Genomic DNA, 19,458 nt, shown 5'->3' with positions numbered 1-19,458 from the left:
TACTCACTGCCTTTTCGTGGCGGGGGTGTTGTTCACGAAAGTGAGAGGACGAAAAGCGAATGTCCGGCGCTTTAACCGGGTTGGTGGACGCGGAAAGTTCACCTAGGGGAGTTGGAAAACCCTCATTCCAAACCAATGGTGCACATGGGCTCCAGTATCCTGAAGGAACAAATGGTGTATAAACCTGTTGTTGGTCACCGGCTACCATGGGACTGCATCTCCTTAAGATGCTCCACTGCCTTGTGGGTTAGACCTTTAGGTCAAAGGCTCCGGGTGTGGCCCCCTAAGAAAACCACCTGCTTCAGTCTGGGCACCTGGGCAGTATTATAGCCCTCACACAAATCAAATGAGATTTGTGAGGCGCATATTTATCTGGTGCTTCCTTGTACCAATATTTATGTGTTCAAATAAATAAATAAATAAATCCAGGTACTAAAAACTTCATACCTCGTGGCTTGTACTTAGACATTCCAGTGAGACTGCTATGTTTCTTAAAATAATTAGTTTTATGTAAAGTAAATAAAATTGCCACAATGATAATTTCTTGAAAACGAATTAATGGTAACTTAGTGAATAGTGTTTCGGACTCTTAACTTCTGTGTTTAAAATGTTTGAAACTTTTGTGGACACTTTTCTGAGACGGGAACTAGCAAATGGGGAATAAAACACTAATTATTGGTTAAACATTTTGCTTTAGAGAATACTTTTATGGTTTCAAATCGTAGTAGCTAATCGTCTCTTGTATTTGGGCACTCGACTTCGAACTCTTAGTTTACTGATTTGAAAAATTTCTACTAACTGGATTCGAGTAGCTAAGGGGTTTTAACGTACATCTTAATAAAATTGGTTAGTGACTTGTATTTTAATTTCTAGGAAGCGTATGCTGGTCCACTCTCTTGTATAATCGTAAGTATAAATTAGAAAATTTCGAGCATTCCATAACTAATCTTCCAATTTAGGTTTGATTCAGTTACTTGTATTTCAAATACTTATTATACAAACTCAGACTCTTGACATTGACTTCTTATTAAGCCTGAAAACATTCTTCTCCGACGTCCTCTCCCTCAATGTGATATCGCGTTGTGTGATTTTGGCCTAGCCAAGCATTTGCGGACAAACGAAGTTATCAGAGACCTTGTAGGTACACCAGATTATGCTGGTAAGTGTTCTTACGTATATTTTTATCTACACACGTACATCTTTATTCTGAGTTTTACTTTGTTCCTTTACCTGGAAATCTTGCCATATGGATTTCATTTTTGGTACTCATTCCTTTCATTTTGACAAATTTAGTTGGTAGATATAAAAAAAATATCAGCTGGAGAAAACTCTGTTCGAAGTCTTTTTACTGTCGTCAACAAATATATTTTCTATTTTGATAGTGACTTCAATTCACACAGTTGGCTGAACTCTCGATCGACACACGAGCCGAATGATCCACCACTCTAAGTTGTATGCAACAATCCCAAATGCATAGGAATAATACTTAGCACTGCAACCTAGGATAATAACTACTAAACCAGCTTACATACAGTCCAGCACGAAGCCAGGTGGATGCCATGTAACAAACCCATGAATGGCAAACCAAACCGGATCGTTTCAACAGTGTAAAAGTTTTGAAATAGGAACAATGCCCTGGTACGGCAGAGGGTGAGGAGAATTCACTTTCTCCTTCCGAAATCCTCTCACATGGCCACGCGTATACAGCCACTGCCATGGAATTTCTATTCACTGCCTTCTCGCTCCACGGCTGTTTGTACGAAATCGAGAGGACGAAAAGCGAATATCCGGCTCTTTAACCAGGTTGGCGGATACACAGGATCCATCTAGGAGAGTAGGAACACCTTGGTTCCAAACTAATGGTACACATGAGCTCCAGGATCCTGAGGGAACAGATGGTGTATGAGCCGATTGTTGGTGACCGGCTACCATGCGACTGCATCTCCTAACGTTGCTCCACTGCCTTATGGATCAGACCTTTAGGCTGAGGGCTCGGGGTGTGGCCCCCTGAGAAAATCACCTGCTTCGGTTCGGGCTCTCGGAAAGCAATCTAGCCCTCACATATATCAAACGATTTGTGTGACGCACATGTATTTGTTGCCTTTTTGTACCAATGTTTATATGCCTAAATACATGAATAGTGACTTCAATTAAGAAGATTAAGCGTTTGGAAGAAGTGAGTTTTCAGAAGGGTGATTTACTAGTTAGAAGTATCAAATCGATCACAATCATATAATTCGAACCTTAAGTGTTTTGTTTTGCATTACTGTGGACGAAAATAATATGCAGACCACACCAGATTGTATTTTCTTAGACTATTATTTTGGCTAATTTAAGAAATTCTGACAACTTCGTTTGAATAGAAAAACTAACCAAAGCTGGATTAAGTTTATTGGTGACCGTCCCCCTTCATCAGCTAATCTAATGTTTTAAATTAGTTATTAATTTGACTAGCTGTTAATGAAAGTACCTGGTCTAAAATGTCAACATTTTCTGTTATATTGTGATATTTTATTTACTACAACTTACGTTTGGTTTATGTAAAAACGTATATAAAAGTTTATTTCATCATTTTTCAAAAATAATAGAACTAAGAAGCCACTCCAATTTTTCTTCAGATATAGTTCTTTACCGATTCCGACTACTGAATGATAAAGCTGTCAGCTAAATGCCACACAAGTTCAGTAAGCGTTTCTTTCATAGATCTGTGGTAGATGATAATGAAGTTAAAAATATCTAGTGTAATCATTGAGTTCGTAGTTTTGTTATCAAGAGGTACTGCATTTCTACTTTGTTTCACTACTCGTATACTAAAATACAAATGATTGACTCGGTGGTTTAGGAATTTAAGTTTGTGTCAATTAGCTGTCAGTTCAAACTCATCGTTAACTTCTGTCTAGGCAGTAGTATCAAGCAATAAGTGTACCTCAAAGCTTAGTTCGCGAATATGTCTATATGGTGTGAGTTACACTATTTATGCTTAATTACAGGCTTATTATTGAGAGTTCTTAGGACAATTTGCTGTGCACACCTTTAGCGAACTGTCGTTAACCCAAGTTCCAGATAAAGGTAATCATATAATATTAAAGCCTTCGTCTCTTAGTTATTTCGTTATCTTAGTTTAATACTTTAATTTAACTTATTATTAAGTTGTGTTACATTATTGATTTACAAACGCTGGTACATCGATCCATATAAATTCATTAATGTATATGGCAGTTCTAGGTAAACTGATTAAGCGTCAAACTGAGTTTGTAATTATACAAATCATTCATAGTTATATGACTGGTTATTTCATTTTTTACAGCTCCAGAAGTTTTGAACTATGATCCTATTCATCTCACAACAGATATTTGGTAAGTATAATTCATACTATTCGTCTATTATATTTTGTAATCTTAAAGATGATGGATAGAATGGCTTGGAATTAATGGATAGGAATCAGGTAGATTCAATCTTTATCTTTAAGTGATATGTATCTGATTATTCTAAAGCTGCTAGTTTTTTACCCACTTTATTAGCCTTTCTAAATTAAGATCCGCTTGTTGGTTTTTTCTCATGATTTTCGTAAATATAATATGCTTCGATTCACATTCGAGGCACAAAAAAGTACTTTGCTAACTATTTCATAACAACATTATTAAACTATCATATAAATAAAGCATAAGTAATGGAAGCTATCTATGGAAAGAAAGTGATCTATTCAGAGGTTATCTTTCTAAAAATTTTGTGCATAAGACATAAATAATGATAAGATTTACTGAGCCGATGAAAGATTACTGATTTTCTATTCACGTTTCTACCAATATTGATTAATTTTTTTTCGTGGTCAATCAGATCAGTCCTAGGAAAATCAATTTGGAGTGTTTTTATAACCTCGTCTTTCTATGATAATCTTAGTAAATCTTTTCTTCAGGAGGTAGTGGTGATGGGCTAGTTGTAAAGCACCTCGCAATCAATTATCAGGTCTGGATTCAAATCTCACTTCACCTACTAATTTTTTTAGCAGGCCATTAGTATTACTAGCCCTCACACAAGGAGTGTTGTTGCTCAAAACCGATGACATAAACCTTTACTTGATAAACGAATCAAATAATTTTTTCATATTTTCTTTCTAGGAGTGTTGGTGTTGTTGTTTATTATTTGTTAACTGGTGAAAGTCCATTCTGGAACGAGAGTAAAGAACATACTCTTCTAAACGTTTGCCAATTAAATATCTCTTATCCTGACCACTTATTCCAAGATATTTCCATGGGAGCAATGTCTTTTATGAAGCGCTTAATCCAAAAGAATCCAAGGTTTGGAAAATTCTTATTTTAATTGTATGATCAATGCTGAAAATTCACATGACCTTAGCTAATTGCGTTAAACTTGTGGTGTTTTATCTCCTTTGTTAAGCACGAATAACACAACCAGCGGCTACACTTATTTAAAAAATTCCTTCAGTGAATCATAGACCAAGTAATGACCCTTATAAATATATTCCTGCTTGGTACGTGAGAGGGCCCGAGATAGCTCCCAATACCCTGGCATGGCAAAGGGTGGGGAGAGTTCACTTTCTCCTTCCGAAATCCTCTCACATGGCCACGCGTATACAGCCACTGCCATGGAATTTCTATTCACTGCCTTCTCGCTCCACGGCTGTTTGTACGAAATCGAGAGGACGAAAAGCGAATATCCGGCTCTTTAACCAGGTTGGCGGATACACAGGATCCATCTAGGAGAGTAGGAACACCTTGGTTCCAAACTAATGGTACACATGAGCTCCAGGATCCTGAGGGAACAGATGGTGTATGAGCCGATTGTTGGTGACCGGCTACCATGCGACTGCATCTCCTAACGTTGCTCCACTGCCTTATGGATCAGACCTTTAGGCTGAGGGCTCGGGGTGTGGCCCCCTGAGAAAATCACCTGCTTCGGTTCGGGCTCTCGGGAAGCATTCCAGCCCTCACATATATCAAACGATTTGTGTGACGCATATGTGTTTGCTGCTTCCTTGTACGAATATTCATGTGGTCAAATAAAGAATAATAATAAATAAGACAGTTTAACAGTCATTGGTGGTTTAGATCAATAATGCATATCTGAGAAGTGATGATTTTGCTTCTCATATTGATTAATAACTATTAACTGTAGTAAATACGATAAGACACAGTAGTTCTCATGATATTATACAATGATAAAAGTTGAGGATTTGTAATATTACTAATCAGTAACCGTTTCCATTAATTTATAGAATATTTTAAATTTCCGAAATTTGAAAAGGCTACTCAAAAGTAAATCAACCTCTATCCATCGAATCAGGGTATTCAACCGTCGCAGTTATTTGACATGCCACCGCTGAAAAACATGGTTTCTCGTTTAATCCTATTATTTTGATATTCTATCTCATTTCTAATGAGATATGGTGATATCATTTAAACAAAATTCAACGTAAAGTTGGTTCTTCGTAATACAAAATTACTGTCTTACATTTCTCTCTTCACCATCCTGTGAGAAAAAAATAAAACAATCAGAGCTTTTTGAAACTATGTAATAATTTTTTTCCTCTTTATCTCTTCAGAGATCGCCCATCAGCTGTTGATTGCTTCAATGATCCATGGCTTAGTTCTGCAACGTGCGCTGACACATTCAATACCGATAACTCTAGCCAATGTGGACTAGTTTCCGTATCACAGGATTTCAACAAATTAGATGACTAGAGTTTTGTAAAAGAATATTAACACTAAATCCTCATCAACTGTGTATAAAGACTACTCTAAGAATTATTCATTTATTTTCTTCCTTTTCATAAAAGAAATTTAAATGTACACTACATGCATAAATATTCACAAGTACATTATGTAGTTTATTTTTGATATTATGTTCCGTCGTTTATGTCCGTTTTGTATTTGACCTGTACACTCGCTTGTCTGTTCAGCAGTGTTTTGTCTTCAATTAAAATAAAAATTTATGTTTATGGATATTTCTCTATTCTTACTTTATACATTTCAATAATAAGCTGTTTTCCAATGAATAATTCTGCATAAGATCATAGGGATTTTCTTCACTTTCGATATGATTTACAAATAGCCTGGTAAAGACACATTTTCTCGTAATCAGAGTTAGATTACTTAGGATGTTTAAGCAAGTGAAATCGTCAAGCTATATAAATTGAGTTAAGTAAAAAGGATCGAAACATTCAGTTTGCTGAAAAAGCATGAGTTATTTTCTACTTTCCAAATATAAATTTTTAACTGATACAAGTTTATTATTTATTTATTTAAACACATAAATATTGGTACAAAGGGGCACCAGATACATATGCGCCACACAAATCTCATTTGATTTGTGTAAGGGATATGATACTGCCTAGGTGCCCAAACTGAAGCAAGTACTGATACAAGTGGGATTACGTAAACATCATCAATAGTTTTCGGATGATTAGTATAAATAGTACTAAAGTATTTCATCGCTTACTGCTTTTCGCTCACCATCAAAAGATAGCATTGTAACAGTTGACTTCGTGAGTCGATGCAAGCTAGATCACTATTGAAAACTTGGAAGTACTAGATGGCTATTTCGTCCTAGTATGGGGCTCAGCAGTGCTCATCCACGATCCCGCACCAGAGGGGCTCGAGTCCAGGACCTTAGGTCTCGCGCGCGAACATTACCACTGAGCCGGCATCCAACGGTGTTAACGTCTAACTGCAATCGGTCCATGATCTTGTGCAACCATTTATCCGTTATTTGAGGTAGATACCTGTCTCTAGAGGTTAGGTGTTCGCGCGCTAGACCAAATGTCCTGGGCTTGAGCCTCTTTGGTGTGGGATCGTGGATGCGCACTGTTGAGTAGTCTCATACTAGGATGAAACGGCTGTTTAGTGCTGCTAGGTTTTCAATGGTTTTCTAGCTTACATTAACTCATGAATCCAACTATTACAATTACTACAATCTCCGCAAACCCCCCATTCTAATCAAAAAGATAGCATTGTTCGCATCTCTTAGTGTCCTTACAAATTAAATTCAGTAATCAGCATGATAAAATTTGCATTTCTAGTCACCTTAAATACTTCTTAGGGTCAAAGGTTATGGGACTAGACTACTTAAAGAATCACATATTAGATATTTGAGTTCACTCTGGGGACCGTTATCGATTTTAAGTTACGTAATTACAATTATAAGTCAACAAAACTAGAGGTACTTTCTTATAAGTTTTATAACTAATACGTATTGTGAACTGATTCTACTCACCCGAAATTTTGTTAACCACCCACAATTTTCTTTTTTTCTGATATTTTTACACTCTTACGTTTATGTCATTAAGAATTGTAACGAAAATCAGTTATTCGTTATTTCATATTCAATTAAAAGATAGCCCCATAATCTTACTCATAAACAGTTGTATGTCGTCAAATGCGTTGTCTGATTTCGAATAAACAGGTTAATACTAACATGATAGCTTCGGAGTAACGTTCAGTGAAGTTAACAGTTATCTAAATTCTCTCTCCTATTCCTAAATTCAATTAAATTCGATCTTAACTGATTTAATATTCTTGATTTGGCATCTATATGATAGATGGCGGGTTTTCGTGTTCACTACGAAGGGCTGTTATTAAATAAATTTCTCAAAACTCGTAATAACAGGTCGGGACTTTTTACTGGGAAGATTCACTAAAAACTTATTCGGAATCAAATGTCTTTCAGGATGCAGTCGTTGAACTGCCGAATTAAACAGATTAATGAGAAACCGCGTAGAAAATACCTAAATAACTAGTAAACAGGAAATATAATCTATGTGGTCCCTACTGTGTAACTATTCCTCGGTATGGAGTAATGTCCCAAATACCTTAAATATCACGAATTCCTTAATTGCTTTAGGAAACGATCGTTGACAATGTATAGAAGTGTACGTAAAGCAAGAAATTTAGGTTCCATAAAAGATAAACAGTCATAAACACCGAAAAGAACATATTATTTCTCAGTAGACTCCACTGACAAAAACTCCCGATATCTTTATCACTAAATAATTAACAAAGTACTTGTCAAAACTTTATTCTAAATACAGAACGTCGGTTACTTAATCTTTGTGATATTTAAACTTTGTAACAAGAACCAACTTTAATTATTGCTAATATTCCTCAACTAATGTACAGTTCTGTAATATGACCTCCATTTTATGAGATTGTTCGAAATCAAAGATCACTAACTAATTCTAGTTCTTCATTAATGATTTAATTTTAAACTCTTAAATTTCGTTCTGAAAACAGTATCATTCAAATGTCAATTTCTGATCTAATGATCTATTTGTTCTTAATTCAAATCACTATACAATATGATTGACTACTTGATGTAATTAATTAACATTTGTCTTGAACATGTAAAGTCGAAAAGCTACAGAGTCACATCATATAATGATTTGAATTAAAATTATGTAAACCATTAGATTCAGAATTAACACATTAGTGATATCGTTCATCAAAAAAACTCAGAAATCCATCGTTTCAATGCAGTTAGTTACCTGGAATATATCTTATTTACTTATACAAAGTACTTGTTAGCGTAACTGACTTCAATCCACACTTTAAGTTTAACGGCTAATGGCAGAACCCTGTCGCCTAAATCGAAGTAGTTGAAAAGAGGCCGGAACATGTGACCTAGTGGCTAAGATTCTAATGCTTTAACTACTGAGCTATCACTCAGTAGATTTATTTCTTTGTTTTGTTAAAGTCAGTTCTGGATAACTAGAATAATTCACCTTTTGTTCCTACTAGCTCTCCATTATTTTCAAAGGAAGTTATTATTCTAGAAATTGTGGTTGATTAGAGGAAAGTAATATCTTAAGGACCCAATGATTTTTAAGGTAGTGCATGTTTAGACGAACTAACTGAACTATAGAACTAATAGAGAAAAGTTGTTAGAAAATCCTGGTATTTTATCCGAGTTTATTCAAAATTGATGCAAACACTTGATGTATCAATACAATATGCAGCAATTTCTCAACAAGTTAAGTGTATTTTTTTGGATTCATTTTTCTGTTTTAATGATTTATTTTCATACTATTTGTCAATATATTACTAAGAAAGTACTAATTAAGGAACATATGATTATTAGGTTGGATAAAACAGCTCTACTCCTCTACGAAAACCATCACGAGTTCAAATATATTATCACATATCATATAGTATAAGTTGAAAAACTGCTATTATTTATATAACATTCATTGTTTACAAAGTAGAGACCAAAGTCATGTTTTTAATGCTGACGGATGTCAGATCACTACATTAACTGGTTAGTATAATCATTTCAGTTTTATAGAAAATGAATTATGATTCAGGTGGCACAGCACTGAAGTAAGGAAGCATTTGTTTGTACAACATTGAATACATGTTTTACCGATCACGTACAAAGGGCATGTAATTTCGTTATAAGCCGTTTTAATGAATTGCTTCCTCACCTATAACATATGACCAGGTAATTTTATTTATTTAAACACATAAACATCGATCGATTCGATACTTCTAACTAGTAAATCACCCTTCTGAAAACTCACTTCTTCCAAACGCTTAATCTTCTTAATTGAAGTCACTATTCATGTATTTAGGCATATAAACATTGGTACAAAAAGGCAACAAATACATGTGCGTCACACAAATCGTTTGATATATGTGAGGGCTAGATTGCTTTCCGAGAGCCCGAACCGAAGCAGGTGATTTTCTCAGGGGGCCACACCCCGAGCCCTCAGCCTAAAGGTCTGATCCATAAGGCAGTGGAGCAACGTTAGGAGATGCAGTCGCATGGTAGCCGGTCACCAACAATCGGCTCATACACCATCTGTTCCCTCAGGATCCTGGAGCTCATGTGTACCATTAGTTTGGAACCAAGGTGTTCCTACTCTCCTAGATGGATCCTGTGTATCCGCCAACCTGGTTAAAGAGCCGGATATTCGCTTTTCGTCCTCTCGATTTCGTACAAACAGCCGTGGAGCGAGAAGGCAGTGAATAGAAATTCCATGGCAGTGGCTGTATACGCGTGGCCATGTGAGAGGATTTCGGAAGGAGAAAGTGAATTCTCCTCACCCTCTGCCACACCAGAGCATTTGGGGGGGCATAATACCTTGTTGAAATTAGTCTCAAACATGAAGAGTGAGGAATAATTAGAGTTCATACTCATCAAAAATAAAACATTACTTACGATTAGTATGAAAACATAAGATTTACTAGTCATCTGAAAGATGCAATTTCTTGAATATTTAAATTAAACTTAATCTCTTTATGTTCATCTGCTTTATCTAATGCGATGTACCTTGTCTGTTGCATTCACCTGTACACAAAGTGTCTATTATTGGAAATTGACGAATGAACATGAAATGAACAACGAATAGACATGATGATGTAAAATAAAGGTCATCATACTAAACTACATAACGCATAAAGTGAAGATTGAAAATTGTGTGTGTGCAAATAGAAAGCCTATAGATTGGTAATTTAGCAACGGACTATAATACAAATAGAATAGGATAAATAAGGTGTTTTTTACAACAATTGAAGGTGACGGAGAGGTTGAACGAAATGAAATAATTTCAGAAACAATTATGAATAAAATCATGGAGATATGAGAAGTAGTTAAGAAGAAAGGGGAGGGATATTTTCAAATATGAAACATAAAGATAGCTTAAGACCATGGTAAAGATAAGGATAAAACTTCTTTATTTCATGGATTCAAAGAGCTTGCGTTGTTTCAAGAAGTTGGGTATGAAGAAATCTCGGTAGATTTGAACAAATTGTATAAACGACCTTAAAACCAACCTGAGGATCTGCGGGGTGATTGGAATCGATTAAATGGTTAATAATGGAACTTTATCTGTTTTCCTCTCACATCGGGATATGTTCTAGTTGAAAGATAGCTCTGGCTATGGCCTATGTACTTTGCTCCACAAAAGTAAGTAAACTGGTAGATGTACATTAAGATGACTAGCGCAGGAAGACTATGCTTAACGGATATAGAAAAGAAGTTTATACAAGTGAACGTCAGTTGCAGATTTGTTGCATCGAACGTCCATATTATCTCTGCCGTTAACTGAACTTTAACTACATCAGAAGTTTAGTCACCTTTAAATTGCAGATTCATATAAAGATATTTCTTTGAAACAGATATAACACATTCCTTGTTCCAACTTCTTTTCATGTTCTCCAGGAAGCTACTTGGATAGCCGTTTTGAGCCGAAGCTTTTCCTAGACTTGTTGAACTAAAATGCAACATATCCCTGAGAAGTCACATATTATATGAATTATTTTTAGTTGGACGTAATCAATTTGAGGATTATGCTTTTACTGTCGCTGAAGAACAATCAGAAAGCTAAACTTAAACACTTGTGAACATTGAAACATCTAGGTGTAAAGAAAAAGTTTCTTAAGTATCCCGAAATATGTGTATTTATTAACTCTTTTATCACGCTTTCGTCAACCCAGATGCACATCTTATCATCGGGTCCCAAATTCTGTAGTAGCACCTCTAAAACTAACAGAATTCATAGGCAAAAACAAATCGAAAATCTTGTAAACCAAATTCATGGTCCCATTTCAACATCACAACGATTCAAGCATTTCAAATCTACAGTGTTTGATTGTTGTCATGGATATATTAACTTACAATTCTGTCATAATAACTTATACATCAAAAGCCATATAGACTAGCTAATTCTTCTGTAAAGAAATAAGCACTTAATCCCAAGAAAGCCTGACAATGCTAATACGGCACCCATCGGCCTTCGATATTATTTGGACAAAATGCTAAATATTAAATATCCCAAACCTATAGGAGGAGTAGAATCACAACATCAAAAGTCAAAAAACAACTTACCGGGGTTAAAAGTCTGAAGAATAGAGAGATAATAACACCATACTTAAATGATTACATACATAAACCTAGATTACCGTTACGACCTATTTTAGGTATGGCCAATTTACCTTACCATTGAATCATTCAATTACTGGCTGAAAAATTGGAACCAGTTAGAAGGAAAATGTCTAACTATTCTGCTCATGATACTTTCCAATTTGTTAATAGTAATAAAAATGCCAACACTTCCGAAAAACTTATGTTCTTGTTTGACGTTAGTTCTCCATTCATATGTGCACCTTTAATCAAAACTATATACTGCATATGTGAATAAATTGATTTTGAAAAGATAGATGTAAACTTGCCGACTAACCACTTGAAATAGCAATTTCTACGTCATTCCTTTAAAGTCCAGTTCAGTTACAACAATAAAAAATGTAGACAAAGAAATGGGATTTCTTTAGGAGTCAACCGTAGCAAACTTTCATGTTTAAGTTGGAAAAAAATACTAACTTAGTTCAGTCATCAATCAACTTGATCTACACAAAAGATATATGAACAAAGTTTGTCATTTTTACATTTTGTGTTCTTTTAATATATACAATCCTTCCATAGATTTCATGTTAGAAAATGAGGTAGGTTTATATGCTCATATGTCCTAACGGCAATAATATCTATTCATTAAAAAGCCACCTCACCTCAATTCTTCTGGAATTCTAATATGTGGTCTATTTGAAATGATGTTTAAATACTTATTGAGGATGTGCTTATCCTCAAAGGTATATAGCTCAATATATAGATTGTACATTTAGCTGTCCAATCAACCAGTGAAACCATCAATCTCAACGAAATATTTACAATCACTGTGTAGTAAATTAAAGTAGATAATACTAAAAGAAATGATGAAAATCAATTGAAATACCTTATAGTCTGTTTATTTGTTTGAATAAAATTACTATATCCTATCGGATTAATTCAAGATTGAACTCTGTAATAGATTTGGTTGTTTTTATCTTATATTTGCTAGACTAAACACAATGATGTAATTTGAAAATTCAAGTACAGTATGATATATATATATATATATAGTGACTTTTGAAATTATAAGTCTTTTATCAAATAGTTGAATTCATGAGTCATTTAAAGCTAGACCACCATGGAAAACCTGGAAGCACTGGACAGCTGTTTCATCCTAGTATGGGAATCTTCAGCAGTGCATATCCACGATCCTGCTCGCAATTCGAACCCAGAACCTTCTTTTATCGAGTGGAGGGGGATAGTTCATGTTACAACTGGAAGTCACTTTCAATGTTTCTTTTGATAACTGCTATGACAAAAATGCATCTAAATAGATGATATAGATATATGTTAATTATTTTGTGATGTCATTTGTAAGTTAATTAGAGAAAGTCATATTGTTACCAGACAAAAATATGTCACTTATACATGAAGTTGTTGACTGTTATTGTGAAACTTAAACAGAGAACGTAGTCATTTTAGACGTAGAAAACACTGGTCAGATGTCATCAACAACTTGAATGGGATATATTTTAATGGTATTAATTAATTTTTTAATCTGCCTCTATATATGTCATGGCTGACTGACTAACTAAACAGTTTATAGAATCTAATAATGTGGTGAATCGTTTGAAACCAACCTACTTTCTGAAATTCACTTGATATAAGAATGAACAACTAAAATAATCATTAAATCAAATGGAAAAGAAATCAGCTACTTTAGAATATTCTACTTCTCGAAATCTAGGTGAAGTCGTACTTAAATTAATATCATGGATAGAATAATGTTACACCGTCATTGGAAACCTGGAAGCACTGGACGGTTGTTTCATTTTAGTATGAAACTCCTCAGCAGTGTGCATTCGCAACCACAAACCAAAGGGACTCGAATCCAAAACCTTCAGTCTCGCGCGCGAACACTATATACTTCAACTGAATTTATGGCATGACATCGTTCAAAATTTGTAAATTTATACTTTTTTGATTTTCATAGTTGATTTCATTGAGATTTTGTGTTTATTGTTTAACTCTGTATATGTGTTGTTCAGATGTTTTACAAAATTTATTTTTAGAAGTTTCATGTTGTTTAGTCAACTTATATTGTTTTGTTAAGGTGTGCACGTTGACTATTAGAATTACCAATTATCTAGTTTAAAGATTTACAATTTAGTGTAGATATCTATTTTTGGCGTAAATTATAAATAAACTATATCAAATAATAAAATATAGTTGGCAAAAGTTAAATTTATCTGAAAACTATGATGAAAATGTTAGAAAAGTGTTTGTTGTGAAGTTTTATTAACAGTTGAATTCACGAGTCAATCTAAGCTAGACCACCATGGAAAACTTGGGAGCACTGGACTATCGTTTCGACCTAGTATGTGACTTCTCGGAAGTGAGCATCCACAATCCTACACTCAGGACATGAATCCAGAACCTTCGGTATCGCATGCTAACACTTAACCTCTAGACCATTGAGCTGGTATCCACTAGTGTCAATGTTTAACTCCAATCGATCCATGATCTTGAGCAACACTTCATTCATTCTCTTTTGTGGGTAACTGTCTTCACCCGACACAGATTGAACTCAACTAGTCACTGAGCTAAACGTTTACACCGTTGGATGCCGACTGAGTGGTCTAAAGGTTTAGAGTTCGCACGAGTACAAACTTTCTGAGCCTGAGTCCCACGTGTAGGATTGTGGATGCTCACGTCTGAGTAGTCCCATACTAGGATGAAACGGCCATCCAGTTCTTCCACATTTTCAGTAGTGGTTTAGCTTAGATTGACTCGTGAATTCAACTGTTAAAATGCTGCAATCTTCACAAATCTCCATACTGAAAATTTTACTAGGTGAATACTTGAACATGTTTCGTGCACACATACACAAATAATGTTAAAATTATGAAATATAATTGTGAAATTATTGAATACTATAACTAGACATTGTAGAAATAAATTGCCTTTAAATACTTCCTCACATTATCCAATTCCGCTTACAATTATTATTCCCAATAGACTGATGATATTGATAGCTTACTAGATAAAATGTTATAAAATACACTTTCAGGTAGTATCAGTGATGTAAGATCTTGCATTTGCATCCAATTATATAATTGTCAGTAAGAGCTTGAACTTCCTTAGCTCTGATGTTCTCGACTGGATTTTAATTTAAAAGACGGTTGTTTTCAGGTCATCCACTCTGGATGTATTGACGCTGACGATGACTGTTCAGAATTCGATGAGAAATTCTAGCCATGAAATACTCCAAACTCTTATTACTAATGTCAGAAAAAACTATACTTATTGAATAAGTTACTGGTCATCTAGCTCAGTTGATAACGCGTTGGGAATTTGAAGAGAAAAGAATTGGGTTTAGGTTTCAACATAGACATAAACTCTGAGATCATTAAACCAAACTTTTTATTCCCACTCTTCATCATGATACAATCCCACTGCCCTTATCAATGATATTATCACTGTTCTTATTATTATTACTACTTGATTAATAATTTTATCAGTAATGGATAATCTTATTAAGTTTTTGTGGTGTCTAGTTTACACAACAGTCGAATACTAAACTCATTATAAGAATCCACAAAATATAAAACTGTCATAAAGTAAGTGAATTATTCTATACGAAACCTGCATAATCGTAGAAGTCTAGAGAGACCTTATGATTTGGATTTCGCATTAATTAATAATAAAACTTGAAGTATCATTTAGCACACACTTGTAACCGTACACTTTTTTTTCATAGTGATTAAGCTACGCATAAATATTCCTACTAAAACTGATATGTACTGATACAAACGATTTTATTATGTATTCATTTTAAAAACTTTTTGGATAAGAAAGTGATATAAACAATACAACCATTGTAAAACCAACGAGTATTGAACAGCTATTTCAACCTACTTTAGGAATTTGTAACAGTGAATAACAACAACCCTATACGGGATTGAACTGAGAATATTTAGTGTTCATTTTGGGCAATATATATTTAGAACATTTAGTCTTAGTGTAACACTACGAATTCTCAATCTCAGTTCGTTTATAGTGTCAGATTATTATCATTCAAAATCTTAAATTATAACTGCCTTACTTATTACTTACTCAGTCATCGCAGGCCATATAATGACTTCTGACTGAAGTTTCATGGAAAACATATCGAAAATAAGGATCTGTAAGGATAGGGTTCTTAATATTGTTTTTAAGATGTGTTGAATTGATAATGACACTTGGGAAGTTCCTAACTCAAATACAATAACCCTCCAGATGTCACTTATTTTCAGGAAGTTCCCAGTTTGTAATACATACTATCATGACGTGTTTCAGGGGTTTGTTTACGTAAGTAATTTGTTTTTACTAACTGTAAAGCTACAAAAATGTACATTTTTAGTGTTTGCATCTGTGATCTTTCTTATAATTTGCTTATCAGTATAAGTTCTTTTTACTTTAGAGTGGCAAATGAACTTTACCTGAGCTCACTAAAGAAACATGGAAATATAAATTTGGAAGTTCTATGAATAGCTTTTGCAGTTTACTTTTCTACTAGTAACCATTAGATATCAGAAACTGTCTTGAATGTCTTGAATAAATGATTGACTTATTCTAGAAATGATATATTATTCTGAATGCTTGGACTATAAACTATAATCAAGAGTTCCTACCAAACTTTGTATTTTTAAATTTTTGATAATAATTGAGGTCGTGGATGCGCACTGCTGAGAAGTCACACAATAGGACGAAACGGCCGTCCAGTGATTCCAGGTTTTCCCTGGTGGTCTAGCTTCAATTGACTCACGCTTTCAACTATGAAAAATACTAAATCTCCACAAAAAACCCCTTCTGATAATAACTGAATGTACTATAATAACACCAAACTAAATAATTAAACACTTTAGTCATAATTTGACAGCCCATCGAGCTGTATCATCCAGTTACGTAGGCATCTAGAAATGATTGGCAAAGCTCAGCTGGGGTCGTTTAAAGCATATTTTCGGTGACCAGATTACGACGAGATAGTTACACTTTTTAGTCACTTCAATTTACCTTTTTTCGCTAGAAATTTCCATAGATATGATTTTGGCTTTTTGCTATCATGAATATTTTTTTAGTGTGAACAAAACGTTTTACCATAAGATGTTGTGGAGATCGTTAAATATGAAGTTTCATACCATGGATTGAATTTGAATGGACAACTACACGAAACCATGGAACAATTGACAGATGTTTCGTCTAAGCATAGGACTCCTCAACAGTGCTCATTTACGATTAACGAAGATCGAATCTGATACTTTCAGGATCTGTTTAAATTTGTTATAATTAGCAGAAAGTAGAGAAAAATTATATATAAGCAAATAGAATGATAAAACTGTGTTCAAAAAGAAGCATCATTACAATAAATTGATCTTTATTCACGTAATTTTATAATTAAAGAATTAAATGATCAGAATGATGCGAATCCCCTTAGACCGTGCTTGTAACCTTTTGCTCTAAATAGAGGCTTGAGTAGAATATCACAGTTACTGAAATATATTTACAGAACATTTATGTTTACTGAAATTTATTAATAAGTAGTCAAAAACTAAAGATTAAAATGTTGAACAGATAATAGTTCAATTGACACCGGCTGTAGAAGTGATAAAGCTATGAATAAATATTTCAATTAAGATTACATTTTTAGGCTTTTCTTAAGCAGTGAGTGAGATAATCTTGAATGAAACCGAAAAGTATTATTTTCTTCTAATCCCTAACTGCAAATACTAACTCATACATACGTTCCAGAGCAGAAAGATTGAAAGCAAAGTTCACATTTCAAGGCATAAATAAGAAAAACCTGTAACTTAAAGGTGACTAATTTCGATCAGTACAATAGAGTGATATTTAACTGTTGACAGTCCTGCTGAAGTTTTTTTAATTTGTCGAATACTTACACCTAACTTACACTCTTATAAAGGTACTTATCATGCAACAGCAAAATTGAAATTATGACAGTATCACATTATATAGGAATAATATATATTTGTAAAATTTCAGCGAATGAATTTGTAGTAAATCCAACGTTTCGCCTGGCAATCTGGTCCAAGCTTTTTCAAGGAATTATAATCAAACATCAAAATTATCGAATATAAATAGGTACATGGTTCTCCGGGTTCATTGTACACTGAATAGGTCATCCAATCAACGTTAACAATGTCTGAACTAGGTATGTGTATTAGTGTGCAAGAGGTGTGTGATGTGAAGTGATGAGTGTTCATATAACATATTGTATAGAAAACGTAAGAGATGAGAGGAGAAAATTACATTTACACTATATATTGTCTCTTATCAGTGAATTTATAAGGAAACATACAATTTGTAATATATGATATGAATCATATCTGTCACAGTATGTATAACATGAAGATAAATAAACAAAAGAAAAATAAAAATATAAAAGGGTGAAATTTGAAGAGCGTAATTTTGAAACTGTATGTATGTGTCATTTTCAATGTTCCAGTGAATTGTTAAACAAATTCCGATAAGACAACTGATTAGAATCATCGAATGCAACTGTTGTCATTTAGATAATACGAAATAGATAAAAAACGTTAAGGAGTTCAGGTTTTTACTTATTAATGATTAGCTGCCATGGCACTGCTAATTGTATTCCATCCCTCCTATTAATATTGCTTGGATTAGCCCAAATGTATAGGGCTTCAGCTGTTTGTCTTTCTTTGTAAGAATTGAAATCCTTTTGAAGGATTCTTGTACCAACAAAATCAATTGTATGACCCGATTTTGATGTTTGATTATAATTCCTTGAAAAAGCTTGGACCAGATTGCCAGGCGAAACGTTGGATTTATTACAAATTCATTCGCTGAAATTTTACAAATATATATTATTCCTATATAATGTCTTACATCAACTCGACGCTCAAATACTGTGAAACTATTCGCTCTAATTTAGACGAGAGTTCTTATATATGACAGTATCACTTCTGACTTATTTATTGTTTGTTCTGCTCATATGTTTGTTGCTTCATTTACTTTTAAAGTGTGACTGAGTTCATTGCGTAACTTTTTTTCCACTTAATTTTCATTACTTAAGTTAATTCTAGAAAATTGTTTTGACTGTTATATGCCCTATCTATTCAGTTTTTCAGTTTTAGATAACTACTGTTGACATCCATCCTTTTGACTGTACAATAATATATTATCTCCTAAGTTAATGAATATGCCTAAAGAGTGGGTGACGTTATTATTTTTCAACTACATTTCCCCTTATTATATGAATCTTTTGACTTTCTACCTTCAATGTTATGTCACTAGCCTTAACAAATTTTAAAAAAAACCAGTGTTCACAGAAAGAAAAACAAATATAAAACTTTTATTCAGTTGTTTATATATTCCTTGTTATTTTTATTTTCATGATTATTTGCTGATTATTTACTCAGAAGCGGTTTTATGGAGATTTCAGTATTTTCATAGTTGAACTCGTGAGTCAATTCAGGCTAGAACATCATGGAAAACCTACAAGCAATGAACGACCTTTTCGTCCTATGCGCACTGCTGAGGAGTCCCACAATAGAACGAGTTGGCCGTCCAGTGCTTCCAGGTTTTCCATGGTTGTCC

At 34.0% G+C, this 19,458-nt stretch overlaps 1 protein-coding gene across 1 annotated transcript in view; it reads left to right on the top strand.

Moving 5' to 3' along the window:
• The window catches only part of Smp_018290 (serine/threonine kinase), a gene marked incomplete at its 5' end in the record, with an annotated part of 16,689 nt that extends 10,727 nt beyond the window's left edge, over positions 1-5,962 (top strand). Inside the window, 4 exons of the mRNA XM_018798950.1 lie at positions 1,033-1,159; positions 3,308-3,356; positions 4,119-4,298; positions 5,564-5,962. Coding sequence (XP_018650788.1) covers positions 1,033-1,159; positions 3,308-3,356; positions 4,119-4,298; positions 5,564-5,702 — 495 coding nt within the window. The 3' untranslated portion in view covers positions 5,703-5,962. The remainder of the gene's footprint in view (positions 1-1,032; positions 1,160-3,307; positions 3,357-4,118; positions 4,299-5,563) is intronic.
• Positions 5,963-19,458: the final 13,496 nt, after the last annotated feature.

This window comes from Schistosoma mansoni, chromosome 3 (genome assembly GCF_000237925.1).
Source record: "Schistosoma mansoni strain Puerto Rico chromosome 3, complete genome".
NCBI classification, from domain to species: domain Eukaryota; kingdom Metazoa; phylum Platyhelminthes; class Trematoda; order Strigeidida; family Schistosomatidae; genus Schistosoma; species Schistosoma mansoni.
The sequence above is the reverse complement of the archived record's forward strand: the minus strand, read 5'-3'. Positions and strand labels throughout refer to the sequence as shown.